We start from the raw sequence: 27,214 nt of genomic DNA, 5'->3' as shown, positions 1-27,214 counted from the left end.
TGAGAGAGGGCCTGGACTATAATGTTTTTGTTTGTTTTAAAGATTTGTTTATTTATTTTAGAGACAGAGGCAGGCAGTACATGAGGGAGGTGAGGGGCAAAGGGAGAGGAGAAGCAGACTCCCCACTCCCCATGCGGGGCTTGATCTAACAACCCCGAGATCACACATCTGAGCCGAAACCAAAAGAGTTGGACACTTAACCCGACTGAACAGCCCCTTGGCTGTTTTGATATGACTTAAGGGTCATCTTGTCATGTGTGTAGCCGTCAGGTTCCCCAAATGCAGCATCGGGAAACCAGGATCACAGAGCTTATCCTCAGGCTGAGCTCCCGACTAAGCGGCAACTAGAAGGGAAGTGTCACTTTTCCTGCTTTTATTTGCAGGCCACCGCGCAAATGGAAGAGCGTCTTGCAGAATTCATTTCCTCCAACACTCCAGACAGTGTGCTGCCCTTGGCAGATGGAACCTTGAGCTTTATTCATCATCAGGTGATTGAGATGGCCCGAGACTGCCTGGATAAATCCCGCAATCGTCTCATTACATCACACTACTTCTATGAACTTCAAGAGAATTTAGAGAAACTTCTACAAGATGTGAGTGTCCTTGTGCTGGAACCCTCATACATCCTCCGTGAGGTAGTGGATTATTTATTCCAAGCTAAGAGAACGGCATTAATGGTGTTTCCAGTTTTCTTAGCCGGCTTGTCACCTCCTTGCTCATATGCAGGACTTACCCCCAAGGGTAGTGCTGATGGACTTCGGTTCCTCCTCAGTCCCTTGCATCACTAAGAGAAACCTGTTTGGTATCCAAAGAACTCAGTTCTGTGGGCTTTTTTTATGATCCCACTTAACTCTGCCTGAGGTTCCAACATTGGTAATATTCATAAATACTTGACTATGTTTGTAACCCAAAGCCTAAAAGTGGCCCCAGTGACTGTGGTGGGTTCTCTTCTAGTGGAAATACTGGGGTAAGCAGAGCCTTCAGACTGCTTCCACTAACCCTGGGGAAAACCAGCCAGGTCTTGCACTGTGGGTTTATCCGTTTGCTGACATTTTGTATTTACATGGTGAGAAGTTTGCTGGTAGGGATTTAGGTGTTTAGAGACCTGATCCTCCCCAATGTGAAAAGACTTCTTGGGAGGCTAGAGATAAAGTAACCCAGAGATGGTCAAGACCAGAGTATACCGTGAGTTCTTTTTTTTTTTTTTTAGATTTTATTTATGTATTTGAGAACACGTGAGCGCACATGAATGGTTGGGGGAGGAGCAGACAGAGAGGGAGGGGAAAAGAATCCTAAGCATACTCTGTGATGAGTGTGAGCCCGACACAGGACTCAATCCCAGGACCCCAAGATCATGACCTGCGCCAAATCCAAGAGTCTGACGCTCAACCGACTGAGCCCCCCCCAGGTGCCCCATACAATGAGTTCCTGTTCCAGGGTTTGCTTTCCTCTTCATCTCTACAGTAAGGCGTCTGTTGCCTTCTCCCCTCAAATCACATTTGCCTCATATTACACCAGTGGGGTACAGTGGGGAGAACATGTGCCCCTTCATGTACTAGAGTATTTCCTAATTCAGACCCCTATTACCTCAGGGGCTTGACCTTGCTCTGGTGTCCTAACAACTGAGCTGAGAACCCAGAGCTGTTGATCAAACAGGACTTCAGTGTGTTAGTCTAGAAATTAGGAGCGAGGAGTTGTTTTGTTTTTAATTAGGAAACAGTTGAATCTAGAGAAAAGATGACTAAAGATGGCCATGATTATTGCTGTCAAATATGGAAGATTTCTCATACATAATAGGTAGCAGATTGTTCCCTGTCCTCCAAAAGGCCTGTTAACCCAGTGGGCAAGAGTCACAGTGAGGAAAGTTTTGATTTAATAGATGAAAAAGTGCTTCCTTCTACAAAAATGCACTTTTTTTCCTGATTTCAAGAGTAATGCTTAAATTCAAATCTTGTAAAAGTATGACTTGAGCACACTAAATTCACATGCGAATCCCTAGCAGCTCTTCGTTTCTGTTCAAGAGTAACTTTCTGACTGTGGATAGGAATCCAGGACTGTGGCCTTAGGTAAAGGATCAAGCTGGAGTGACTTCCCGGTTGCTTGTATATCTAAGATTGATCTTCTGAAATGCTAAAGTCAGAGCCTTGCCCAAAACCTTCAGGCATTTTCCGAGACTCGTGACCCCATACCCCACACCCCACCCTGCCCCAGGAGTAGGTTGTGCGGTAAGAGCACTGAATATGGAGCCAATGCATTCATCCATTCCCTGATGTGCTGGGTCCTGGGGATGCGTAAAAAAGCTCATTCCATGTTCCAGCTCAAGGAATTTGCTTTCGAGTGGGGTTACAGGCCCATCAACAAGTGGAAAGAACACCTATCGTTTATTGGAGTGTACTGTGTGCCGACACCACCCTGAGCCCTCTACGTGAATTATCTCACTTTTATGTATTATAGTGATCGTGACTGAGGAGCACTGAATAGTCGAGGTCCATTCTGAGCACAGTTCTGCATGGAAGGTTTGCGAAAAGTTGAGTCTTGACGTGTAGGTAGGAGTTCACCAGACTTAGGAAAAGTTTTTTGTTGTTCTTTTTTCCTTTCTTGTTTTCTGTGAAATTTATCATTTCCACATTAAAAATTTTTTTGAGGGGAAGTATTTTCTTTTTTAACTACATAATGCCCATAGTAGACCACCATCATAAGTCATTAACATGTGAATTTTGAATTAAAAAAGCTACAGAGCCCAAGTTATATACAAATATCTTAGGCAATAATATTTACAAACCTGTGTACAACAAAGCAAATGTAAATAGTAAATGTAACATGAGAGTAATCAAAGGATTCACGGGAACAACCACTTAGGGTCAGTCTGCCCACCAGGAGCTGGTACTAGCCAGCCTCTGGAATCCAGCCACTTGTGAGAGGCACAGAGGAACTAGGTACATTCCAGAAATCACAGATGAAGTAGTTTGGTATGACTAGGTGAGGGATGCCTGCAGGGAAAAGTTGGTGGATGAATTTGAAGAGTCAGAATGGGAGAGGTTAGGAGGAGGGGCAAAGGCTGAAGTATATCTATGAGGAACTTAGGTCTTATCACAAAGGCAATGGGGAAATTACTGAATGGTTTTAATTCGGAAAATGACAATGTAAGATTTACATTGGAAATAAAATCACTATCATTTATAGAGCACTCAGTTATCAGGCAATACATGATCTCATTTAATTTAATATAATCTTCGCACCACCACCAAATCTACAGATGAGGAAACCAAAGCTTTTAAAAGAGGCTGGGTGAGCCCACCGTAACTCTTTTCTTACAGCAGAGCTAGAACCCAAACCCAGGTTTGTCTTACTCCAGAGCCTGAGATCATCTCTTCAGACACTCCATCAACAAACATTGACATCCTCTATGTAAAAGGCCCTGTGCTGGTCTTAGCACATAAGGGAAGAAAAGGAGCCCCGGTCTTACGAGGTCTCATGAGGCTCTACCGTGTAGCTGGAGAGGCAGACAACTAGTTAAGAAATGACATGTGGTACCATGTGATATGAGCAACAGAACATAGAAAGGGGAGCAGTTACTTGTGGTTCTTGCGTGTTTGGTGAGGGGTGGGGTACAGCCAGAGAACCTAGATGAAGATTCACAGTTGATATTTGGGCTAAATCTTAAAAGAATAAAACTCATTTATTCTATTTACCAAGTGCCCAGCGTCTCTCTTCATATCATAACCAATTTATTTTAATTTTTTTAAAGATTTTTTATTTATTTATTTGTCAGAGAGAGAGAGAGAGATCACAAGTAGGCCGAGAGGCAGGCAGAGGCAGAGGGAGAAGCAAGTTCCCTGCCGAGCAAGGAGCCCGATGTGGGACTCGATCCCAGGACGCTGGGATCATGACCTGAGCCGAAGGCAGCCGCTTAACCAACTGAGCCACCCAGGCGTCCCCCAATTTTTTTTAAATGGTCCTCATTTGCTATTATTCTTTCCTAACAACCTGTTCGCTGCTTGGTCTTCTGCCTTCTACTTTCCCTTCCCACCATTCCTCTAAAACTGTTTCAGGCAAAATTCACCAAGGAACAAATCGACCAATTGCCGAAAAGATCCTGTGGCCTCTTTCCATCCTCATCTGTCTTCACAACTCCTCAGAGTTCTGCACCACGAATACCTCTCCTGGCTCCTTTTCCCCACTGGGGGTCATGACACTGTTCTCTCCAATCTTACAGTCTTGCTGCCCCTTTACGAGTTCCTACTCTGCCCAGCTCTTAAATCTGGTGTTCGTGTTGGAAGGGCACACAATTCTTGATCTCAGGGTTGTAAATTCAAGCCCCATATTGGATGGGAGATTACCTAAAAAAAAAAAAAAAAAAAAAAACACCTTTAAAAAAAAAAAAGTATTAAATGCTGGTGCTCCGCACGGCACCACCCTGCGTATCGGTTCTCCTCCTCCTCCTTTCTTCATGCTCTCCTTGACAGCTTCATTTCCTTCTGTGTCTCCCGGTGTCGCCCATACACTGAGTGCACCCACCTGACTGCATTCCTCCCTCCCGGTTCTCTTTAGCTCCGGCTTCAGAAAGAGGATTCCACTTCGGCTTGGCAGGTCAGCTAGTATTCTTCGGTTGCAAGTAATATCGAGCCAGCTCAGAGTAGTTTAAGCAGGAAGGGAAACTAATTACCAAGATGAAAAGCGTGGGTCTTCAAGAATTGAAGACAGGAATACAACCGGGCCGTGAGGGACCAGAAACCAGAAGCTGGGGGAAGCTCAGGAAGTGGTCACTGTACTCTCATGCCATTTTCCTCTGTGTCTTTGGTAGATGCAGCCATCCCTTTTCACCCAGCAGTAGCTTATACGGTCCTGCCACGCTGATATTAACAGTTGTCTTTCCATCCATTTTTAAATTCACAGGAGAGTCATCCACACTGGTCAGCTCCTGGAGGTGGGCTGGAAGGGGCAGCCACACAATCCAGGTGTAGCTGCTAGATGTCAGAGCGGTTTCTGTAAAAAGGAGAAAGGCTCCTGGGCTGGGTAGATACCCAAGGAAGTATCTAGTATAGGTTAGTATAGGCCCCTCAAACTCTGCACGTGCAAAACAGAGTTTTTCCACCCGCCCTTACCCGAACTACTTACCTTCTTATATTTGTTTCATTTGTGGGTTCGCTGAAATGCCCCTGAACTTGTAGCTGCATTTCCCTTCTCTTCTTGCTTCTTCCAGCCCTCAGGTCTACTCAGTCCTCCACCGCAGAAATGGCCCCAGGCTGTGTCTTTCTCTCCATCCTTCCTGCGGGGCTTTCTGGCTTTCTCATGCATGTTACTGTAGTAGCCCCTTCATGGATTTTCTTCCCCCTTTTCGGCTTGCACTCTTCCATGCACGGTCCACACCACAGCCAGAGTGATCTTTCTAAAATGATATCGGTTCGCCTCCCTCCTGCTTTGAAGTCTTTCTGTTCCTGACATTCTGCCTGGGTTGGGAAGTGAACAGTGAAAGCTCCCATGAGAGTTGCCCCTTGAGCTGGGGTCTGGATGGAGGAACAGATAAAGGCACGTGTTTCTGTGACATCCCGTGGTGTCATGTAGTGCCCTAGAGCTCCCTGTCACGGTGCACTGGCTTTCTCTAACTTCTTCATTTTGCAGAAGTCTCTGTACCACCCCACCGTTTCTCCCCAGAGCCAGCTCTGCCCAGCCCCAGCCAGCATTAGCCCCGCCGTGCTGTGCCAGTGGATTGCTTCACCAACCTTTGTCTTCCCTACAGGCTCACGAGCGCTCAGAGAGTTCAGAAGTGGCTTTCGTGATGCAGCTGGTAAAGAAGCTGATGATTGTCATTGCCCGCCCAGCTCGACTCCTGGAATGCCTGGTGAGCGCACTCCCGGGAAGGTTAGGAGGGGGTGGGGCGTGGAGCGGAAGTATCCTACTACCAGCAAAACTGCGATAATCCTTATTTAATATGATCTGCCAATGTGGGGGCCCAGACCAGTTCCTGTGAGGAAAATGGCTGCTCCTGAGGAGTATTAGTCTGGCCCCCTCATGGCCAGCTGGCCCCAGGTGAGTGGGGGTCTGGGCTGTCAGGAGCATGGAACAGTTCCCTTGGCATAGGTCGAGTCCTTCACTTCACCATACCCAGCACTTTACTGAGCACCTACTTTAGGGCAGGCTCTGGGGACACAGACAGGAACAAAGCAGAGTCCCTGATCCTGAGGTGCTCCCTCTGTCATGCAGTTAGTCTCTTAGTGCCTCCGATGGGACAGGACTGCTGTACTGTCCTCATGGCTCTCCAGCCCCTAGCACACAGGGGGTGCCGGTAAATATCTGAAGGCAGGTCTACGTGTGTGTGTGTGTGTGTGTGTGTATATGTGTGTGTGTGGCTGGCAGGAGGCTTTGGACCAGGTCAACAGGCTGAGCTATCTTGAAAACAAATAAAAGGTCTGGTTCTTATTGTCGGGAAGACAGCATATGCTTAGGCTGTCCAGTCTGGAGCTGACCTGGAAGACGGCTTTGTCCCCATTCTTATGATCCCTGAATCATGAAGCTTCTGGGCATTCGGGGGCAAGGGTGTCCCATCACAAAGAAAAAGTCCTTTTCATCATGCTCGGGGCATGTGCTGTCAACACCAAAGAGGCCTTCCCTTGTAGCCCTCACCACTGACTGCCTCTCTCCCCTGGTGCAGGAGTTTGACCCTGAAGAGTTCTACCACCTGTTAGAAGCAGCCGAGGGCCATGCCAAAGAGGGACAAGGGATTAAATGTGACATTCCCCGCTACATCGTTAGTCAACTGGGCCTCACACGGGATCCCCTAGAGGGTGAGCATGCTGCCTCGTGGCTGCAGACACACCCCACAGCCAACAAGCTCGAACGGCAGGGAAGCCACTTGAAGAAGAGGCTTAGGTCGGACATGGACACAACTCAGTGCCAGGGGCCTTGGGGCAGTCGGAGGAACCCCATCTTCTCTGTCATGGTGTAGCTCCTCCTTCAGATTGGTTTACACATCCATCTGGTATAACCCAACCCGGATTGCCATGAGCCCCGCTGGGTTGGATTTAGAACCTAATGTCAAAAGAGGTCAACAACAAAGGACCACAATTGCATTTTCAAAAATGGCCACCTCCTGTGCATGCTAACCTCCCCTTCTGCCACCTTACTGGTCCTCCTGTGACTTCAGTGGGGTCCCAACCCAGGCTTGAGCAGATCTCTCCGTTCTCCAGGGTTCAACTATGTTCCCACAGGAACCCTGGGCTTCTAAGTCCCTGGTCTCTTTTCATCCACCTTCCCTGCTTCCCAACCTCACCGGTGGAGTGGGATACAGACCAATAGCCCCGCCTTTGGCTCTATTTTCCAGGAATTGTCCTAAATTTGAAGGAAGCTTTTTAAAATTTGCCAGGCCTTGTGAATGGCACTGGGCTTCTAGAAATAGGAGTGGCACTATTATTTGGCAGACAGGTCCAAAAGCTGTGACTGCTCTGGGGAGAGAGCCACAGGACCAGATTTGCACCCAGTCTGATGCAGGAGATCCAAATGCCCACCTTGTACGTGCCATTGTGTGCTCTGGGGGGACTGTTGGATGTCTGACATCGCTGTGCACACATTTCTCTTGTGCCCTTGCTTTGTTTCTAGAAATGGCCCAGTTGAGCAGCTATGACAGTCCTGACACTCCAGAGACAGATGATTCAGTGGAGGTAAAGACCTTGAGCTCCTGCCCCAATCCCGGAGGCTGGGCCCTCTGAAGCAGAGGGCGCAAGTCCTCTTGGAGAGGACATCTGAGGGCAGGATGGGGAGTGGATGGTTGCACCCGCTGTCTCCGAAGTCACTCAGCTCCTGCATCAGGAAGCTTGGGTGGGGCTGTACGAGGACTAAGAGCTGAGCGGAGGCCGGGCCTCCAGCTTCCCAGAGCACCTGGGCTCTAAGGAGCATGCTTGCCTCCTGCCTTTGCTCTTGTCTTCCAGGGCCGTGGGGCATCTCTGACATCTAAAAAGACACCCTCTGAAGAGGACTTCGAAACTATTAAGCTCATCAGCAATGGCGCCTATGGGTAAAGGCAGGGGTGAGGTGTGGCCAGGACTGGAGCTGAGTCAGCCCTTGGGCTCTTCCTTCTAGAAGTGTATGATACCTGGTCCTCTGGGTGGCAGTTGCCTCAGGATAGGCCCTCTCCCTCCCCAAAGCCTCATGGAGAGACAGGACATCTGGCGTTGTTCCTTTCCCAGACAAGGTCCCCGCTCCTCTTGGTATCAGTCTTCCTCTAGCTGAGCTCTGGGGAAGGGTTGAACTGTGTCCTTGGGACTTGGTGTATTGGGAAATTGAAGAGTTCTGTGGGTAGGAGGCCCACAGAAGGTTTTCTTGGAAAACCAGGCTCCTTCTCATCAATAAGGACACCCCTGCTCCTTTGGTCTGTGCATTTATAAGGTGGGAGAGGAGGCAGTTTGGATGCCCCGCTCTGGGCGGTAGGGAGCACAGCCCAGGTGCTGAGGGCCCATGAGAGATGGGATGGGCTGTGTTTCCAGGGCTGTATTTCTGGTGCGGCATAAGTCCACGCGGCAGCGCTTTGCCATGAAGAAGGTCAACAAGCAGAACTTGATCCTTCGGAACCAGATCCAGCAGGCCTTCGTGGAGCGCGACATACTGACTTTTGCCGAGAACCCCTTTGTGGTCAGCATGTTCTGCTCCTTTGAGACCAAGCGCCACCTGTGCATGGTGATGGAGTATGTTGAAGGTACTGGGGGAGAGGTGGCCTGGCATGGAGGCCAAGGCACTGTGTGAGGCCTGGCCCGGAGCTGCAACCAGCAGCTTTAGATAGGGGTGACGTTTCAGGGCCCAGCTTCCCTATCTCTTTGGCATTGGTTTCTGCCTTAGGGTCTCAGAGACAGTTCGGCCACGTGGCTGGGCCACATGGTGGGCACAAGTCTCCTTGCCCCGCCCAGGGAGAAGCTTCCGGGATAGTAACTGCCGTGAGGCTGTCCATGTCAGGTGCAAAGAGAGGCTTTTGGGGACAGGATGCATCAACCCCACAGCTGTAGAAGCCTGTGCCGCAAAGCCTGGATGCTGTCTACGGCTGGCCCAGGCGGGAACAAAGGAGGGAGCAGACCACGCAAGCCCAGGGTGGCATGCGGGAGGGAGGAATGCCACTGTCCTGATGGACGGCTTGTGAAGGGGACATCCCTTGAAGGGGACACACCACACAAAATATTCTGGGGATGGAGTCGAAGAGCATCATGGGGCCCCCTGGGGGAGAGACGACCGCTTTCCCAGTGACCTTCACTCTTCCTTCGCACTGCTGGGTGCAGCTTCTGGAGACACTTGGCCTAAGTCTTGAAGTTGAAACTGAACAAAACTCTCCTTTTAATTCAGGGAGTACGTGCTGGGAGTTTACAATGTTGCCTTATTCAAAAACCAAAGGATAGCCAACAGGAAGGACATAAGTGGACACATGTCGGAGGCTCAGTCAGATGTGTTTGTAACATGCAGGACTCCCACCCGGAAATCACTTCACTCCGCCCCTGCCAGTCCCCTCACAGGCATGAAGGCCCAGCTTCCTACCCTCCCTGGCCTGAAGAGTGGCTGTGACAGCCGTTGGCAGACTCACTTCTGCCTGCTACTCCCCACATTCTGTTTGCCCCCCTGTCCCAGCACTGGGAGAGCGAGACTCCCGGTCTCTAGCCCCAGGGGAGTCCCCGAGGCCTCAGAGACCGGAAGCCTGAGACCACCCTGAGTAGGGAACTGGGTCCTTCCTTAAGAGTTTCCTGGGCTTGTTGCAGGAGGAGACTGTGCCACCCTGCTGAAGAACATCGGGGCCCTGCCTGTGGACATGGTGCGTCTGTACTTTGCGGAGACCGTGCTGGCCCTGGAGTACTTGCACAACTACGGCATCGTGCACCGTGACCTCAAGCCTGACAAGTACGCCCACTCTCTGGGGCCCTAGTCCGAGGTCTCCCTCTTGGGTCTCTAAATAAGTGGAGGCAGACACAGCATATTTGAATCTGTCCCAGAATGGCTGCTTGAAAACAGTTCTCATGCGGGTGTCTGTCCAGGCCTAGCTCTCTGGCCCCTGACTGCCCCAGATGCAAAGCCTGTTGCCTGCGAGTCTGGCCGGGGCTTCGTAAGGCCTCAGCGACCTGTAAAAGCCCCTGAAGAGCTCTGCTAAAGAAACCAAGCTGGAGAGAGTTGGCACCATCTAGGAGATTGCTGAACGAGTGTTCTGACATTTACTGACGTGTCTGGGCCAAGCACTGTTATCTGGGCTGTAAGGTAGTCCCTGACCTACAGAACTTTAGTGTGGGAAACAGCTGTCTGCCTACAGGCTACTTCTCAGAAGGCATTAGTCAGGTGAGGAAAGGTGGGAGGAGCTTTCTAAAGCCAGGAAGCGGGATTTGCAAAAGGCACACAGGTATGAGAGCCGGCAAGCTGGGAACTACCTTAGTACGCTGCGCGGAGACAGGGATGCTTGACTGGTTGGAGTGGTAAGGGATGAGGCTGGAGAGAGAGGCAGGGAGTAGATCATCAGGGGTCTTTTTGTTAGGTTTGGGTTTTATTGTGAACAGTCCTAGCGAGTCTTCATAGGGCCTGTTAGCCAGAGGTGTGATAGAATCACACGCTCAGATTTTGGTTTAGGCTTAGCAAGATCACTCTGCCAGCAGAGAGATGGTGAGGCTGCTGCAGGAGACCAGGCCAAGCCAACCACGCCTGCAGGGTACAGAAGAGAGGGGAAACCGTTAGGACGTAGAAACGAAACCAAAATGTGGGGGTGGGCATGGGTGTGGGAGAGGAAAAGGGAGCAGGAATCTGGGATATTTTCCAGATTTCCAGCTCAGGACTAGTGCATGAGGATAAGCCTCTGTCATGGAAAGTGGCTTTGACACTAGACAGACCAGAGTTCAAATGACCACTTGTTAACTCTGTGAACTTGGATCCGTTCATTAAACCTCCGGGCCTCTTTGTTCCTCCCCCTTTAAAATGTGGATAATCATACCTACTTTGTTTTATTAGTTACTCTGTTGTAAGACCTTTCAGGAGCCAGAATATAAATAATCAATAAGGTCCTTATCACAGAGCTCAGAGGTAACAAATCATTTTCTGCAAAGAGGATCCATTAGGAGGCATGGCTCTGTTTTGGACAGGTCGAGTTCACAGTGCTGTAAGACCTCTGGGCAGTTAGTAGGCCTAGAGATTTTAAAAGAAGTCAAGATGCTGATTTGGGAATAATATTTGGGAAGATGCTGATTTGGGAATAATAGAAGAAAGGAGTGGCAGGGTGAAGCCTTTGTTATGAAATGAAATGACTCAGGCAGAGTATGTGACTGGAGAAGAAAGAGACCATTTTCTGTGAAGTCCTATCTCTGGTTTCTCCCAACTAGCCCTCCTTTAAAACCAGCTGTGGACATGGCACACGATTCTGTGCCCCTTTCCCCTCTCCCTGAGCCTGGGTATGGTGAGACACCCAGGTGAGGAGAGGGGACTGGGTATGGCGAGAGCTGTGGGCTGAGGCTAATTGCTCTGTGAAGCAAGTCTGTCCCTCAGCTAGCTGGTACCTGCCCCCAGCAGAGAATATGGTTTGAGGACAGCAAACGGTAATGAGTTGGGTGAATGGGCAAAAGGCAGGTGATTTGCTTGTGCAGAATGCAGAACTCACAAAGCCAGAGATACCTTTTCTTTCACAACTGCCTGTCTCCCTCCTGAAGCTACCCTGCTTAAGTCCCACAGGAAGCCTATAAAAGCCTGAGCGGGAAAATTGGGCATATACTAAAATCAGCATTCTTGGAAAACCAGGAAATAACCCCATACTTTTGTGTCTCTGACTTCCCAGCCTCCTGATTACATCCATGGGACACATCAAGCTTACTGACTTTGGCCTTTCTAAAATTGGCCTCATGAGCCTGACAACAAACTTGTACGAGGGTCACATTGAAAAGGATGCCCGGGAGTTCCTGGACAAGCAGGTAAGGAAGGATGGTTGAGACCTTGGGGGTTGAGGACCAGACTTCAGAATATGGGGTGAGGGGCCACATACTTAACCCCGTGGCTACATGTTAAGACTGGGAACTCCTCTATCTTTTCCGACTTTTGGTTCCAGGGAGGCATTGAAATAAGGTAGCACATTTGGAAAATGGGGTGGGCCTCAAGAATCATAATGGATATAAAATCCAAAATCATCTTCCTCAGGGTTTGGAGAAAATAGGTCACATAACCATTGTTACTCTAAGAGACTAACCTGAGATGAGTCCCGATCCTCCTATCCTCAGTCAAGGGCAAGGCCCTTCTGGAGTCTGTTGTTCTTGGAGCACAGCTCGAAGTTTCCACTGGGCTGTGACCCAGCGTCCTGAGAGTAGCCTCTGGATGTTTCCTGATTTGACAGTTCAGATGGCAACTGTCCACAAGTCCCTACAGTAGTCATGTGACTGTAGGGACAGTCCTCTGAGAGACTGGAGGGTAGAGGCCAGTTTGGGAACTAGATGCCATAAAGAGGTGTTGAGGGCTCAGGGGGCAGTTTTCCAGGCTAGAATTACATGTTTTGGTTAACTGGGAAGTACTCCACCAGCAGTTCCAACTCTAATACCCTGGGTTCCTATTGACCTTGCTCTTTAACTGAAGGAAGCGGGGTCTTCAGAGACTTCTCCAGGAGTGGGAACATCCCTACCCCTTCAGCCGTGATGCCAGTGAGCTGCCTCAGGATGCTGAGCCAGCCTGGCTTCTCTGTGCTCAGGTCTGCGGGACCCCGGAGTACATCGCTCCTGAAGTGATCCTGCGTCAGGGCTATGGAAAGCCTGTGGACTGGTGGGCCATGGGCATAATCCTGTATGAGTTCCTGGTGGGTTGCGTCCCTTTCTTTGGAGATACTCCGGAGGAGCTCTTCGGGCAAGTGATCAGTGGTAGGTACCGTCACCCTGGTACCCTGGGGAGACCGAGTCTGGACCCACAAATATGATATATGCATTCACCTGTGAGGTTTATGTTGTAACTTCACGTGTGTGTGTGTGTGTGTGTGTGTGTGTGTACGTGCGTGCACGTGTGTGCATGTGCATACTGTCACCCAGGGCTTGTTCTCTTTGTGTTTATGTCACCCTGTATGGGCATGAGTGTGCCTGTGGTGTGTGTGTCTGTGAGTACACTAGTGTCTGAAGTGTCGAGTCAGGCTGAGCTAGAGCTTCAGGACAGGGGAAGTCCTGGATCACAGGATGGGACATGGTGAGTGGATGTGAGACACACGCCCCCCCCAGGAGGACAGGAACCTATAGAACTTAAGGAGCTGGGCCCCAGGCAAGGCTTTCAGGGGCTCTGGGCTGGGCCCTCTGTGGCTCTCTCCCCATCTCTTATCCTAGAACCCTCCTCTGTATCTTCCCACTCTGCCTGCAGCCTCTGAGACCCTGCTGTAAGCGCCTCCTTCCCTCTTTCCCCCACTCTACAGATGAGATCGTATGGCCTGAGGGGGATGATGCTCTGCCAACGGATGCCCAGGACCTCACCTCCAAACTGCTCCATCAGAACCCTCTGGAGAGATTGGGCACAGGTAGGACAGGGCCACCTGACCTTTCTCACAGCTTGCAAGAGAGCGGTTGAGTCCACTCACCCAGGAAGCTCGGGCTGGCCCTGAGACTGCCCTGCTCCTGTAAGCTTGGGAAGAGAGGTGCTGGAGTGGAGGCCTTCAGGACCGACCTCCTGAGGGCTGGGTTCTCACTGGACTTGCTGGTCGGGACCCCACACAGCTCAACCCGCGCCCTGGCCCACGCCCTTCCTGTCCACAGGCAGCGCCTCTGAGGTGAAGCAGCACTCCTTCTTTACCGGTCTGGACTGGACAGGACTTCTTCGCCAGAAGGCTGAATTTATTCCCCAGCTGGAGTCAGAGGATGATACCAGCTACTTTGACAGTAAGGCCGTGGGGAGGGGGAGGAGTGGGGATCCTGTCCGTTTGCGCAGAAACGCCTGTGCACCCTGAACTTGGCATCAGGAGCAACTTCTTCAGGCCCTCTGAGGTCTGATAAGGGTCAAAAGGAGGCACTACCAGGGGCCTCTGAAGGGAACCGTCCCGTGTGTCTGGTCCAGCCCGCTCAGAGCGCTACCACCATGTGGACTCAGAGGACGAGGAAGAAGTGAGTGAGGATGGCTGCCTGGAGATCCGCCAGTTCTCTTCGTGCTCTCCAAGGTTCAGCAAGGTGCGACGTGGCAGGCCCAGGATGGGCAGAACAGGAGGACTGGGAGAAGAGGGCCTGTCAGGGGCTGTGGCTGGGGCCACAGAGCAGATGGTGGGGAGCAGATGGTGGGGCCGGCCCTAGGGAAAGGGGGAGAAAAGGCTGGGCCTGCATATGACAGAGACTGCAAGAAGCGCCCCAGCCCCTGACGGTGGGATAGCCGCTTCCTCCAGTACGCACCTGGCATGGAGGAGGAGAGGGCAGGACTCGTTCCAGTTCCTGGGCTTCAGATGCCAAGGACACTGTGGGGCGGTGTGGCTCTTGGGGCCTGTCCCCAGCAGAGACTCTGTGCCCACAGGTGTACAGTAGTATGGAGCGTCTGTCACTGCTCGAGGAGCGCCGGGCACCACCCCCCACCAAGCGCAGCCTGAGCGAGGAGAAGGATGACCGCTCTGACGGCCTGGCAGGGCTGAAGGGCCGAGACCGGAGCTGGGTGATTGGCTCCCCTGAGATGTGAGCACCCAGAACTCCCCCTAGGGTGGGCAGCACAGCCATCCATCCGTTGTTTCAGATCATGGACGAGATTCAGATGCGGGGTGGAGTGCTGGTGGCAGTGAGGGGGCTTCACAAGCATGGCTTCCAGGGGACTGTCCAAGGGAAGAAGTTCTGGGACTTATAATCCTTGTGAGCCCCTAAGGAAGCCTGGGCCAGAGGAGGGAGACCGCCTGCCTGTCTCACCTGGGCCTTGTGTCTCACAGATTGCGGAAGCGGCTGTCGGTGTCTGAGTCATCCCACACGGAGAGCGACTCAAGCCCTCCACTGACAGTGCGACGCCGCTGCTCAGGCCTCCTGGATGCCCCCCGCTTCCCTGAGGGCCCTGAGGAGGCCAGCAGCACCCCCAGGAGACAGCAGCAGGAGGGGACATGGCTCCTGACACCCCCTTCTGGAGAAGGTGTATCTGGGCCTCTCCCTGAACGTCCAGTGGAGCGGCGGCTAAAGCTAGACGAGGAGCCCTTTGGCCAGAGCTGCGGTTCCAGCCCAGGTGTGGCCCAGCAGGCAGCCCGAGGGCCCGGACTGGAGGCCGCTGCAGGCAGGCAGGATGGGGAGGCTCCGCAGCATTGCAGGTCTCACTGCTCACTTGGGCCCACAGCTGTGGAGACTGCAGGAGGCCGTGGGACCCCACAGCTGACTGAGGGAGCCACAGCCAAGGCCATCAGTGACCTGGCAGTACGCAGGGCCCGCCACCGGCTGCTCTCGGGGGACTCTGTGGAAAAGCGCACCACTCGTCCCATCAACAAAGTGATCAAGTCTGCCTCAGCCACAACCCTGTCCCTCCTCATTCCTGCAGGTAGGGCTCCCAGGGAACTAGGCTAAACCTCACAGGAAGAGCCTTGGAATCTGTGTAGGTCTGTGGCAGGGGTCTGCGTGTGGCTGGTACGTCTGTACATTGTGTATTGAGGAGCAAGTATCCAAGAGCTGTGTGTCACAGCTGCCCTGTTACAGGAGGTCTGTGTTGTGCACTGGTGTCAGGTTGCGCGTGCATGTGCCACAGGGCAAGATGGCACCGTGTAACAAGGGCCAGCTCTGAGGCAGAGAGCTCACGTTCAAGTCCTTGTTCCATCACCAAATGGCTCCCGACCTTGACAAAGTTGCTTAATCTGAGTCTCAAGTTCCTTGTCAAAAAACTAGTGGTAGCTCGCAGAGTAATTGGGATGTTTGAATCGCAATTGCCCTACGGCCCCTGATGGATACAAGTACGCAACTCGGTGCGAGTTGCTCCTGTGGAGGCTCTGGGCGAGGAGCTTTGCTGCTCCATGTCTATGGGAAAGACGTCCCTGGGCGTAGGCTCTGCCTGTGACTACAGCTGCCTGGGATTAGCAGCCTAGATGGGGCTGGGCTGGGATCATGGCCAGGCGGGGGTCCTCTGACCTGCTCAGTCCTGTCTTTCCTTCTCCAGAACACACCTCTTCTCCACTGGCCAGCCCTATGTCCCCGCATTCCCAGTCATCCAACCCATCATCCAGGGATTCTTCTCCAAGCAGGGACTTCTTGCCAGCTCTCAGCAGCTCAAGGCCTCCCATCATCATCCACCGAGCCGGCAAGAAGTATGGCTTCACCCTGCGGGCCATCCGTGTCTACATGGGTGACTCGGACGTCTACACCGTGCACCACATGGTGTGGGTATGTATGGGCATCCAGACCTGTTGTTTCCCAGTTTCATCGTGCCCTCACCAGGGCCTATCTATCTCTGCTTCTGTCCCACACTATCCTCAGGGGTCCGAGGAGGGTGGGTAACAACAGAACCAGGCCCCATACTTCATGCTTAGGCTCCAGGCTGAGGATTGTTATCTTCCTGGGGCAGCACGTGGAGGATGGAGGTCCAGCCAGTGAGGCGGGGCTTCGTCAGGGTGACCTCATCACTCATGTCAACGGGGAGCCTGTGCATGGGCTCGTGCATACAGAAGTGGTGGAGCTCATCCTGAAGGTTAGTGCTGGGTGTGCTGTTTCTGTGGTCCCTGAACGACTCCGGCCTTGTGAGTCTGTGGCCCTAGGGGGGTGGGAAAGTTGGGCACATGTGGCACTGAGAATGGAGGCACCCAGGGCAGTGGGTTTTCACTGGAAGGCAATGTCCTTACTGACCAAGGCCCAGGGATCCTTCTGAGCCATGGATAGGACTGAAAAACAAGACAGATGAACCTCTTCTCTACCTTTTCAACCCCAAAGTGCCCAGGCTCCAGTTGGAGCCATTTCCTAATCTGCGAAGAGGGAATAAAGGCCTGTGGTTCAGACTTGTTAATGCCGGGGCAAAAGCTAGAGCTGTGGTGTCGCCATGCCCAAGGGTATGGGTGGGAGCAAGGATATGTTCACTACCTGAGCTTGGGTTCACACTCTGTTCCTCAGAGCGGAAACAAGGTATCTATTTCAACAACGCCCTTGGAGAACACATCCATCAAAGTGGGGCCAGCTCGGAAGGGCAGCTACAAGGCCAAGATGGCTCGAAGGAGTAAGCGGAGCCGGGGCAAAGATGGCCAAGAAAGGTGAGCCAGACTGAGCCACCTGGGTGGCCAGCATGTGATAGGGGTCCTGGCCACTGGGTCCGATATATGCTATGTCCTGTGCCCCAACTCAGCCCTTAACCCTTGTTTCTGCAGCAGAAAGAAGAGCTCCCTGTTCCGGAAGATCACCAAGCAGGCATCCCTGCTCCACACAAGCCGCAGCCTTTCCTCCCTTAACCGATCCTTATCGTCAGGGGAGAGCGGGCCAGGCTCTCCCACACATAGCCACAGCCTTTCCCCCCGATCGCCCACTCAGGGCTACCGGGTGACTCCGGATGCTGTGCATTCAGGTATGACGTGGTGTCTGCAGATCACAGAGAGCGCCCCTGGGAGGTAGGAAAGAGCCTAGGCCCTCTGTGCTTCTCTGTGGCCCCATTCTGAAACTCAGTCACTCTACCCCCGATAGACCCAGCAGTCGTGGGGAGGAGGGTTCGGGGGTGAAGAGTGACTTTATTTCTGTAGCTTGGGCTCTGGATCACCGGAGGGGTCACCTTGATCTTGGGGCAGTCCAGGGCTAACCCTGTCTTGCCCCTCAGTCACTTCTGTCGGCTAACATTGCTCTGCCTTTGTCTGTGTGTCTTTCTGTGTGTGCAAAGTGGGAGGGAATTCGTCACAGAGCAGCTCCCCCAGCTCCAGCGTGCCCAGTTCTCCAGCTGGCTCTGGGCACACACGGCCCAGCTCCCTGCACGGCCTGGCACCCAAGCTCCAGCGCCAGTACCGCTCTCCGCGGCGCAAGTCAGCCGGCAGCATCCCACTGTCACCACTGGCCCACACCCCTTCCCCACCACCAGCAGCTTCACCCCAGCGCTCCCCATCACCCCTGTCTGGCCATGGAGCCCAGGCCTTCCCCGCCAAGCTTCACTTGTCGCCTCCTCTGGGCAGGCAGCTCTCACGGCCCAAGAGTGCAGAGCCGCCCCGCTCACCGCTGCTAAAGAGAGTACAATCAGCCGAGAAACTGGCAGCAGCACTTGCTGCTTCCGAGAAGAAGCTAGCCACTTCTCGAAAGCATAGCCTTGACCTGCCCCACCCCGAGCTGAAGAAGGAACTGCCACCCAGGGAAGTCAGCCCTCTAGAGGTGGTCGGGACCAGGAGTGTGCTGTCTGGGAAGGGCGTGCTGCAGCCTTCTCCTTCATGGGCCCTAGGCACCCTCCGACAGGACCGGGCTGAACGGCGAGAGTCACTGCAGAAGCAAGAAGCCATCCGTGAGGTTGACTCCTCAGAGGATGACGCCGAGGAGGGACCTGAGAACAGCCAAGGTGTACGGGAGCCGAACTTGGCACCAACCCCGGAAGTGGGCCGGGCCGCACCCCTCACAGGAGCAGGAGAGGGTGAGGAAGAGGATGCCTTCTTGTCTAGGGACCCCAAGAGTCAGGGCCTAGTGGTCTCAGGTCTCTTGACAGAGGTCACACTGAAGCCTCCCAGAATGGAAGGCCCTAGTGTTCCCCAGAGGGAGCTTGGGATCCCACAAGCCTTTGAGGAGGCTGCCAGCTCATCAGGGGCCCCCAGCCTAGGTGAGGCTGGACCCACTGACCCCATCCCTCCTGAAGGCTGCTGGAAGGCCCAGCACTTCCACACCCAGGCACTAACAGCACTTTGTCCCAGCTCTTCAGGACCTGTCCCCACCAGTCGTTCTGCTGCCTCCTCCACCTCTGGAGAGCCAGGCCCATGGTCTTGGAAATTTCTTATTGAGGGTCCAGACAGGGCATCCCCAAGCAGAAAGGCAACAATGGAAAGTGGGATGGCCAGCTCTCAGGATTTGGAAACCGTAACTCCAGCCCACCCTGAGAACCTGTCTCCCAGACAGGAGGGGAAGTCATGGCCACCTGGTGCCCCTGGGCTGGTCCATCCACCTTGTGAGTTTCCCCACCAAAGCCGGCTATGGGAGCCCGAGTGTACAGAGAGAGAGAAAGAGGATCCAGCCCTGGGCATCACCAAAGTGCCTGATGCCTCAGGTGACAGGAGGCAGGACGTTCCATGCAGAAGCTGCCCCCTCACCCAGGAGCCTGGGCCCAGTCTACTCCAGAGGGGCCGAGACCCAGGGGGCCCTCAAAAGCATCAGGACCTGGCACTGGTACCTGATGAGCTTTTAAAGCAAACATAGCAGTTGTTTGCTGTTTCTTGCACTCAGACCTGTGTAATACATGCTCTTGGAAACCGTCTTTGTCTTTTGCTTTCTTTCAGTCAACACAAATGTTAACTCAAGGTCTATGTTGCTGCTGGGAATATAGTGGTAAATAACACACTTTCCACTATCAGGGGAGGGCTGCCTAGTCCAACTTGGCTTCCCAGAGACTAGGACATCTGAGCTCAAACCTGAAGAACAGATGACAGGTAGCAGTTTACTGGGTTAGAAGAGTGGGATTAGTACGAGTGTCCAGGCAAAGAGCATAACACTTACCATACACCTGGTATATTCAAGGAACAGAAACCAAAGCAGAAATGGGTCTAGTGAGTTAGGCAGGCAGGCGCCATATTTAAAGATACTTCCAGGAGTATAGACTTTCTGTAGGTGATGGGGAACTACAGGCCACATAGCATAGTATCTCTGCTTTATAGAGGAGGGAAACTTGGGTTTTCAGATAGTAACATGGCTTGGGCAGAACTAGGATTAGAACCTCGGTCTCTCTTGACTCCAGAAACCACCTTTATCCTCTTACTTGGAGTGCTTCACAGCCAGAAAATGAGGAGGAAAAAAGATGGAAGGGGGTGAAGAGTTAAACTTGGGATATATTTGAGGTACTTGTTGGACATCCAGAAGGTAACTGGATGCATGGGCCTGGAACTCAATAGGAAAATCTAGACTGAAGATAGAAATTTGAGAGCCATCAATATAACGATAGCTGTACATTGAGGAGCATTAGCATTTAAATCAAAGAGAGAAGACTTAAGAAGCAGCAGCTAGAAAAGAGTCCCAAAATTCAAGAGAGGGAAGAGTTTTGAAATGGATGGAGAAGTTACTTGTTAAAATGTTGAAGGCCCACCTAAGATGAAAATGCAGAATTGCCTTAATGCCTTAATGTTTGTAGCGAGTCCTTCCTGGGCTTTTGTCAGGCAGGCCTAACTGCTGGAGGTGGACATTACTGAGGTGGGCAGCCCCCAGTGAGTAGTACTTCACTTGGCAGATGGGTGAGTGGGTGGTGTGGGAGTGGGGAGGACACCTGTGACCCGTGGGACCATTGTGTCAGAGGAGTCAGGAGATGGGATCACAGAAGCTGCGAGTAGGGCGGTGGAGTACCTACCTCCATGGTGAAGCAGGACTTTTCAGACTCTGGTCTTGCACAAACTGTCCCATAATCCAATGCTTAGATTTCAAGGAGAGTCATCCAGAGGCCTGGAGATTGGCGGGGGGTGGGGGATGCCTCAGGACCGCTGACTGCTGCCTCCTGCAACCCACAGCCTCTGTAACCTTCATGGTGAAGGCTGTGGCCGCCAGAGGGCGTACCCTCCCATGGTGCCAGAGTCCACAAGGAGCTTGTGCCCCTTAGCCTTCAGTTCCTTCTTGAACTCATTTCTTCCTTCAGTCATTCGCTGGCTGCAGACCTCGGCCAGCCTGTACTGGATGCTGGGAACACAGGTAACTGGTTGTCTGAGGGAGCCTCCCACATATATCAGGATCTGGCTAAAGGCACCATAGCAAAGGTGAAGGAGGTGGGGCAGGCACATCTTGCAACAGTTCCTGTGAGAAAGGAACTGCCTCCTTAGGGGGTTGGAAATGGGGGTGAGGGAAGGAGGAGACACAGAGGTGCTAAGCATCCTGTAATGCATAGGGCAGCTGCCCCAAGTGCCAGTGGTGGTCTTTTGAGAACCACCACCAGATTAGCCTGAGGGGAGTAAGGAGTTCTGAAAGGTAACTGGAGGGAAGTGGTATAATCAACATTTATGGCTTAGGAAGACGCTGGCTGCAGTGTAAGGAGACTGTAGTGGAATACGCAGACCAGAGAGAAAATGATGTAGTGATCCATTCTAGTGGTCTGAACTAGGACAGCCTTGAGGACGGAACATGTAGGGGCCAGACGCAGATTTGGCAGCCATCAGCAAATCTGGGTAAGGCCACAGGAATAGATGGCAGTTGTACAGAGAATATGTACAGAAGAAAAACCCAAGACATTGGGACTGGCTGAAGGGAAGGATCCAGGGAAGAGTAATTGAAGTAGGGGATGAGATCCTAAACTTGAGAGAAACCAGACCACTTTAAGAATTTTGTAATTTATCCTAAGAGTGATTGAAAGTTACTTAATGGTTTTATGCAGGTTGAGATTTGTATTTTTTAACGATTTTATTTATTTGACAGAGAGACAGCGAGAGAGGGAACACAAGCAAGGGGAGTGCGAGAGGGAGAAGCAGGCTTCCCGCTGAGCAGGGAGCCTGATGCAAGGTTCCATCTCAGGATCCTGGGATCATGACCTGAGCTGAAGGCAGACAATGAATGAGCCACCCAGGCGCCCCCAGATTCGTATTTAAAAGATAACTGGTTATATGAGATGGATTTGAGGGGGGCAACTGTGGAAGGAGGGAGGCCCTTCCAGTATTAAGGTTAGAGTAGTGAAGAAATGAAGTTGGGGAGAAGTGATGTCTTTGGCATTCAGAAAGTAAACTTGATAGAGGTTGGTGGTGTGTATTATGCCGACCTGAAACACAGGAAGGTCTCAAGGATGATGACTGCTTTCCTGACTTATGTAAACAAATGAGGTATATATTTCCGCCACTGAAATGTGAACCTGGGCTAATGACCCCACATTCAGTATGCTGTGAGGTACCTCTCGAGAGAGGGTTGTGCAGGAGAAACACAGGCAGACATAAATGGCCTAAAGATGGTACATGGTATCATGGATATGGATAAAATTGCCAGGGAAAAAGACATAAGTGAGAAGGCAGCCAGAGTCGTCCAAGAGAATTAAAAGGAACAATCAAAGATCTAGGAGGAAAACCAGCCGCTGAGTCATCATAGAGTGCCGGGGCGGGGGGGCGGGGGGTTGTTCATGGCAGTAGTCGATGATGGTTACTGAAGACCTCAAGGAAAGCAGTTTCAGCTGGTGGTGGAACCTGTACTGAAATGGTGGGAGAGAAAATAGAGACAAATTTAGACAGTTTTGTAAAAAGGTTTGTCTTTGAAGTAGGGCAAAGAGATAAAGGGATATAGGATTTAGTAGAGGTTAGAAAGTGGAATGACACACTCAACCATGTTTACATGTCACTGGATGATTGGTTGAGAGAAAACAACAGTGAAAGAATTGACAACTAATCATGTGAAATTCCTGAGAAGGAGGGAGAAAACAGGATCCAAAATTATACAACCTGTGGAAAAGTTGGCTTTTAGTTGGAGGAGGGCTAACTTGTGTAATTTAACAGGTGAGAGGCAGAGGAATTATGTGGACATAGGTTTGTAGGTTTGGTGGTAGAAAAGTAAGAGAATTCACAGCCAAGCATGTTTTCTCTGTAAACAGAAAGTTTGTAGTGCCTGTGGGACATTCAAGGCCCAGTGGAGCTATCCAGCCGACAGGTAGAGTTCGGAAGACTGGGCTGGAGACAGGAATTTGAGCATCCTACGCAAAGAGTGGAACAATTCTTGGGATGTGGGGAAGTCCTCTATAATTCTTAGGAGTGGGGTGAGAGGATATAGGCGAGATAATTTAGAGCAGTGGACTATCCCCTACCCAGTCTGATGTAGCATTCACTACACACCTGGGTGGGGCCTAAGAGTATACAGGAACTACACTGTCTTGTGCAAAGAGGTGGTCACACTTTGTTAATTACGGTCTACCATACAGAAACCTTAACAAAGTGCTGTGGCAGGAGGGTGACAAGGGCCTTAGGCAACAAACATCTTCCCTGCCCCCAGAGAATAGACTGTGGAAACACTTTTATTTCCAGGCAGAAAGATGTGATGAGAATCAGTAAACTGGGCTTTCTAATAAATACTTCAGAATGGGGTGAGGAGGAAACAGCTCTCAGATTTAACTCTCTCAGGACTGGTTTCTGAGTCTCACTGTGTTCTGTGCTGGATGGACAAAATGCTGGCATCATGCCTGTTAGGGTCAGCTTCTCTTGCTCAGGGGAAGAGCATGCCTAGTGGCCCCAGTTCAGCCCCAGGACCAATCTTCTGGTGCTCATGGGAGAGAAGGTTTGGGAGTTTCAGGGCTTTCAATATCCTAATCCTCCTCTTGCCGCCCACCCCTAGCCCAACCCCTCTATAGCATGAGGACAAAAAGGTGCTTTATTGCAATGTCTTTATTGCATTACTGGAGCAAGTTGGCCAGACTGTCCCCTCTTGGGGAAGATAAAAAAACAAAAGACCAAAAAATTATCTCCCCTCACTTCCCCCACCCACCCACCCCACAACTGCACAGCAATGTCTGAACACATCTGGTGACAAGAACAATTTGCAAAAGTGGTCTAGGAACTACATTATGAACTGTCCCAACACAAGACATATAGTTGGCTTCTTTGTGAATCAGATATTTTTACGTAAACTACATGGCCTTTTTTTTTTTGTTTTTTTTGTTTTTTTTTTGACTACATCAAAGACAACAGAATAGGTTTTTCACAAGTAACAACAGGGCACCAAAGTCACATGCTGGAATTTGTAAGGAAACAAGGTTGTTTGTCACAGGTGGCTAGAGCTAGAGCAAGAAGGAGCAGGTGACAGCAAAGAGCCCAGCTCTGGAGTCTTAACTGGCAACAGAGACCACCTTGAAAACCAGGAATTGTCCAGATGCAATTCCTGGCCAAGAGGACCCATGAGGCTGGTTCCTTGCAGCAAAAAGAGACCTATGGAAGACACCACATTGGCTATCAATGCTTCTTTAGAGCACATGAGGTCCACAGTAAGTGGGAGGTCCCATCGGCTTGGAGATGGAGTAGGAAGTCCCCAACCTTGGCCAAATCAGTGGTAAGGACACAGCCTATACAGTCCTGAGCCCTGGCCATGATTTTCCATCTATGATCAGGAAGAGACAGAGACCACTGTTCTCTGATGAAATCTCCACCTGGAAAATTTGGGTGGAGGGCCTGTGTTCAGCCAGCCTCAAGCTGCTTCCATGCTGGTGGCTGGCTGTCCTAGCCAGAAAAACAGTGAGCCCCTCTGGTCTTTGTCTCCTTTACTCTCTGCTTCAGTGAAGCTGCAGTTAGGATGCCAAGAGAGAAAGTCCCAGGGCCCAAATCATGGGACAGGACACAGAGCTAGACTCAGATGAAGGCCACCAAGGCCACGAAGTATAGGAGCTGCATCTCCCCCTCCATGTGGTTAGCAGACTGGCCCCTATGCCATTTCCACTGGCTCGGGATCAAACACATCATATGGCAACTAGTCAGAAGAGATATTTTCCAACTTCTCAAATGATCCCTAGGCCTTAGTTCCCAAAAAGCAATTGTGAATTTTCAAGAATGAAAAACAGGAAGGAAAAAGTGAAGGAATATAGGAGCAAAAAACAAAACAAAACAAAACAGTCCTTCTCCACAAGCCAGCCCTTATCTATAAGGGTAGTAAGTATTAGATGGGGCTAGCTCCCTCCCCATGCACCCTTGTGACTGCCTGAAAAGAAGCAACACATGGTTCAATGTCACATGCATGCGTCCTTACTCCCATTTTATTTTAAAAGAGGGTCAGAACACACTAAATTTTAATACCAGAAAGGAGGGATTTTTTTGCACCCAATCTTGAACATCCAACTGCTTAAGCAGGTTCAACACCAGGTGTTAAGGCCACCCAGCAGCAACTAGTCTGACATTATTCAGTAAAACCCTCAGCAAGATTTCCCTGCAATTTCCCTGGCAATGTGGAGAAGAGATGTGCAGCTGGCTTTCAGTTAAGGGCTTAAGTCAGAACATGACACTGGAGGGAGGGGCTCAACTGTCTGCCTTGCCTAATCCTGAAACTGCAAGGGAACCAAAGAAAAGCCGAAGATAGGCCCTTTCCTTCCTATCCTCATTGTTAGTAACTCTAGAAGTTTTTCCAAAATTTTTTATCTATGTTTACATCATGGTCCATTCTAGACCTTGTCACCAAGATAAGTGCTCAGGGAAAGCAGGATTTCTTTCTTTCATTCCATCACTAGAGCTTTCCTAGCTGTAAACCTTATGCACCAAGACCCAGATACTGGCTGCTTCTCCAGGATGCCTGACTGCACAGCTTTGGACTCAAACAGCTGACTCACTCTGAGCCTATTATGGTTCCAGCCTTGGCTCAGAGGCAGCTTAACTCTATTTGCCGAATAAGTGTTGACTGATGGGGGTGGGGCGTGATGGAGGTAGGAGTACACGCCTGCCTCCAACCCCACTCGCCTAGCTTCACTCAGCTGGAAAGCTTAAACCACTTGGAGCAGAAGATTCCTGGCCTAAAATCAGGGCCACTGGAGCATGAGGACAGTCTGTGCACATCATCTTAATGTCAGGCTCACAAAAATGGCAAAGAGGAAAACTTCCATATGGCTTTTACTAACACTCTAAACTCCAAGCCATTATTTCCTCTTTACAAAAGTTTCAGAAACCACTGCATGGAAGCACACCGGCAATGTGGAGGACCCTCACTCTAGACACCAGAGCCTCTGGGTCTGTGAATTACTGAGACCCTGACAAGAGTCTGGCTCCCTTCCTGCTACAACCTTTGCCACCTGTGGCTTCCCTAAGCCCTACCCCACAAAGGACAGGGAGATGAAGGGAAATTAAACCATGTTTACTGTTTCTGCAGGGCCTTTAAATTTAGGGAAGCACATATAAGACTGTTGTTCTATATCATTATTTGGTATATCAAGCCATCTAAAAGCACTGGATTGCACCTTTTCTTTACTCATACAAACAAGTTACAAAGGTTTTCAACAACAGATCATTCTTTAGGCTAAAGAAACACCACACAAGCACCAACTTCATTTTATGATTCAAAGCTCACCATGCCCCCCAAAAGAACACTATTCCTCATCTCTGAGAAACAAGGGCAGGGCAGAAAGAATTACACTGACCAATTTTAGTGTTTGCTAAAACTAAGAAATTCTGGTTTTCTTTTCAAGTTTTGGTACAGAAGTGTGCATTCAGATACTAGTGCTGTCTTCTTCCATCAGACGTTAGTCTGGCAACAAACATTGTTCTGCTGAGATCAATTTGGTTTCTAAACATAATGCTTCTTTACAGGGAGGAGCTACTGAGATGTTGACACCTAACTTATGTTAGTTAATAAAGTACCTTCAGTTGAAGGTGTTTTTACTCCTTGACTAAGATTATCTAAATGAAATCCCAAGCCTCCCCATTTTCCTTTGGTTGTCTTTTTCACCAAATGCCATTCTACCACAGAACTAAAACAGCCTTCATTTTGGGAGGAGGTTGATAGAGACCGCCAGATCAAAACAGAACTCCCCACAGAGCCATGCTGCTGCCCACTTCTCAGAGATGAAGACCAAGAGAGGACGTGGACTCTTCAGAGATTTCCAGATATAACACCTCAACCCCATCAAGCCTAACATGTTCTGTTGAGGGTGCCTGGCTAAACAAAACAATAACCCGATGAAACAGACTTTCCCAAAAAACATCATCTGCTTCCAGCTTCCTATGTCAGTGCAGCGGCACAGCTGAGTCTCAGAGATCCTCAGGCCTCTTGTGCCCCAAACCGGCCGGCTGCTGCTCGGCCTCTCCACATTCACAGAATCACTTCTTGTGCAAAACAAGCAGTCTACGTAGAAAGAATGCCCTCATAGTCTAATAAAAACTGTAGGAAAAAATGCTAGAGAGCAACCTCTCTTCCCACTCGCTCTTTATCTGCAGAGGGAGGGCATCTGTGCGTGGACAGGGTAGGCAAGCCTGACATTGAGGGAGTCGTTGTGCTGAACGAGGGATGTCTGCTGGTAATGGAGCACCAGCTCCTTCAGGGAGCTGTACAGGTTGTAGGGCTCTGCAAAGCCGTAGCCCCGAGCGGTGCTGTAGATCACACAGTGCTTCACTTCCCCATCGGCACTGCAAAGACACAACACACAGACACCACAGGGAATTAAGGCAGGTACCGATAGATAGATCCAAATGACCAGAAACCTGAACAATTTTTCTGCAAAGGAGGTGCAGAAGTGTTCTGATGAAGTT

General features: G+C 50.8%; 2 protein-coding genes across 16 annotated transcripts in view; one reads left to right on the top strand and one right to left on the bottom strand.

Annotated features, from left to right (window-relative positions):
* Positions 1-19,311, top strand: part of MAST2 (microtubule associated serine/threonine kinase 2) — a 208,642-nt gene extending 189,331 nt beyond the window's left edge. For 7 of the 14 annotated variants that reach the window (XM_047725735.1, XM_047725734.1, XM_047725731.1 and 4 more), the window contains 19 exons: positions 384-593; positions 5,741-5,842; positions 6,653-6,785; positions 7,597-7,658; positions 7,926-8,011; positions 8,481-8,689; positions 9,732-9,870; positions 11,777-11,909; positions 12,674-12,839; positions 13,376-13,477; positions 13,713-13,835; positions 14,011-14,120; positions 14,455-14,609; positions 14,855-15,444; positions 16,054-16,277; positions 16,459-16,581; positions 16,998-17,134; positions 17,249-17,442; positions 17,749-19,311. In XM_047725735.1, coding sequence (XP_047581691.1) covers positions 384-593; positions 5,741-5,842; positions 6,653-6,785; positions 7,597-7,658; positions 7,926-8,011; positions 8,481-8,689; positions 9,732-9,870; positions 11,777-11,909; positions 12,674-12,839; positions 13,376-13,477; positions 13,713-13,835; positions 14,011-14,120; positions 14,455-14,609; positions 14,855-15,444; positions 16,054-16,277; positions 16,459-16,581; positions 16,998-17,134; positions 17,249-17,442; positions 17,749-19,253 — 4,503 coding nt within the window. In that variant the 3' untranslated portion in view covers positions 19,254-19,311. The remainder of the gene's footprint in view (positions 1-383; positions 594-5,740; positions 5,843-6,652; positions 6,786-7,596; positions 7,659-7,925; positions 8,012-8,480; positions 8,690-9,731; positions 9,871-11,776; positions 11,910-12,673; positions 12,840-13,375; positions 13,478-13,712; positions 13,836-14,010; positions 14,121-14,454; positions 14,610-14,854; positions 15,445-16,053; positions 16,278-16,458; positions 16,582-16,997; positions 17,135-17,248; positions 17,443-17,748) is intronic. The other 7 variants (XM_047725733.1, XM_047725732.1, XM_047725737.1 and 4 more) reach the window with 4 other exon arrangements.
* A 4,054-nt stretch (positions 19,312-23,365) lies between these two features.
* PIK3R3 (phosphoinositide-3-kinase regulatory subunit 3) overlaps positions 23,366-27,214 on the bottom strand; it is a 150,626-nt gene continuing 146,777 nt past the window's right edge. For both annotated transcript variants that reach the window (XM_047725289.1, XM_047725288.1), the window contains exon 10: positions 23,366-27,091. In XM_047725289.1, coding sequence (XP_047581245.1) covers positions 26,893-27,091 — 199 coding nt within the window. In that variant the 3' untranslated portion in view covers positions 23,366-26,892. The remainder of the gene's footprint in view (positions 27,092-27,214) is intronic.

This window comes from Lutra lutra, chromosome 4, assembly GCF_902655055.1.
Source record: "Lutra lutra chromosome 4, mLutLut1.2, whole genome shotgun sequence".
In the NCBI taxonomy this organism is placed as follows: domain Eukaryota; kingdom Metazoa; phylum Chordata; class Mammalia; order Carnivora; family Mustelidae; genus Lutra; species Lutra lutra.
The sequence above is the reverse complement of the archived record's forward strand: the minus strand, read 5'-3'. Positions and strand labels throughout refer to the sequence as shown.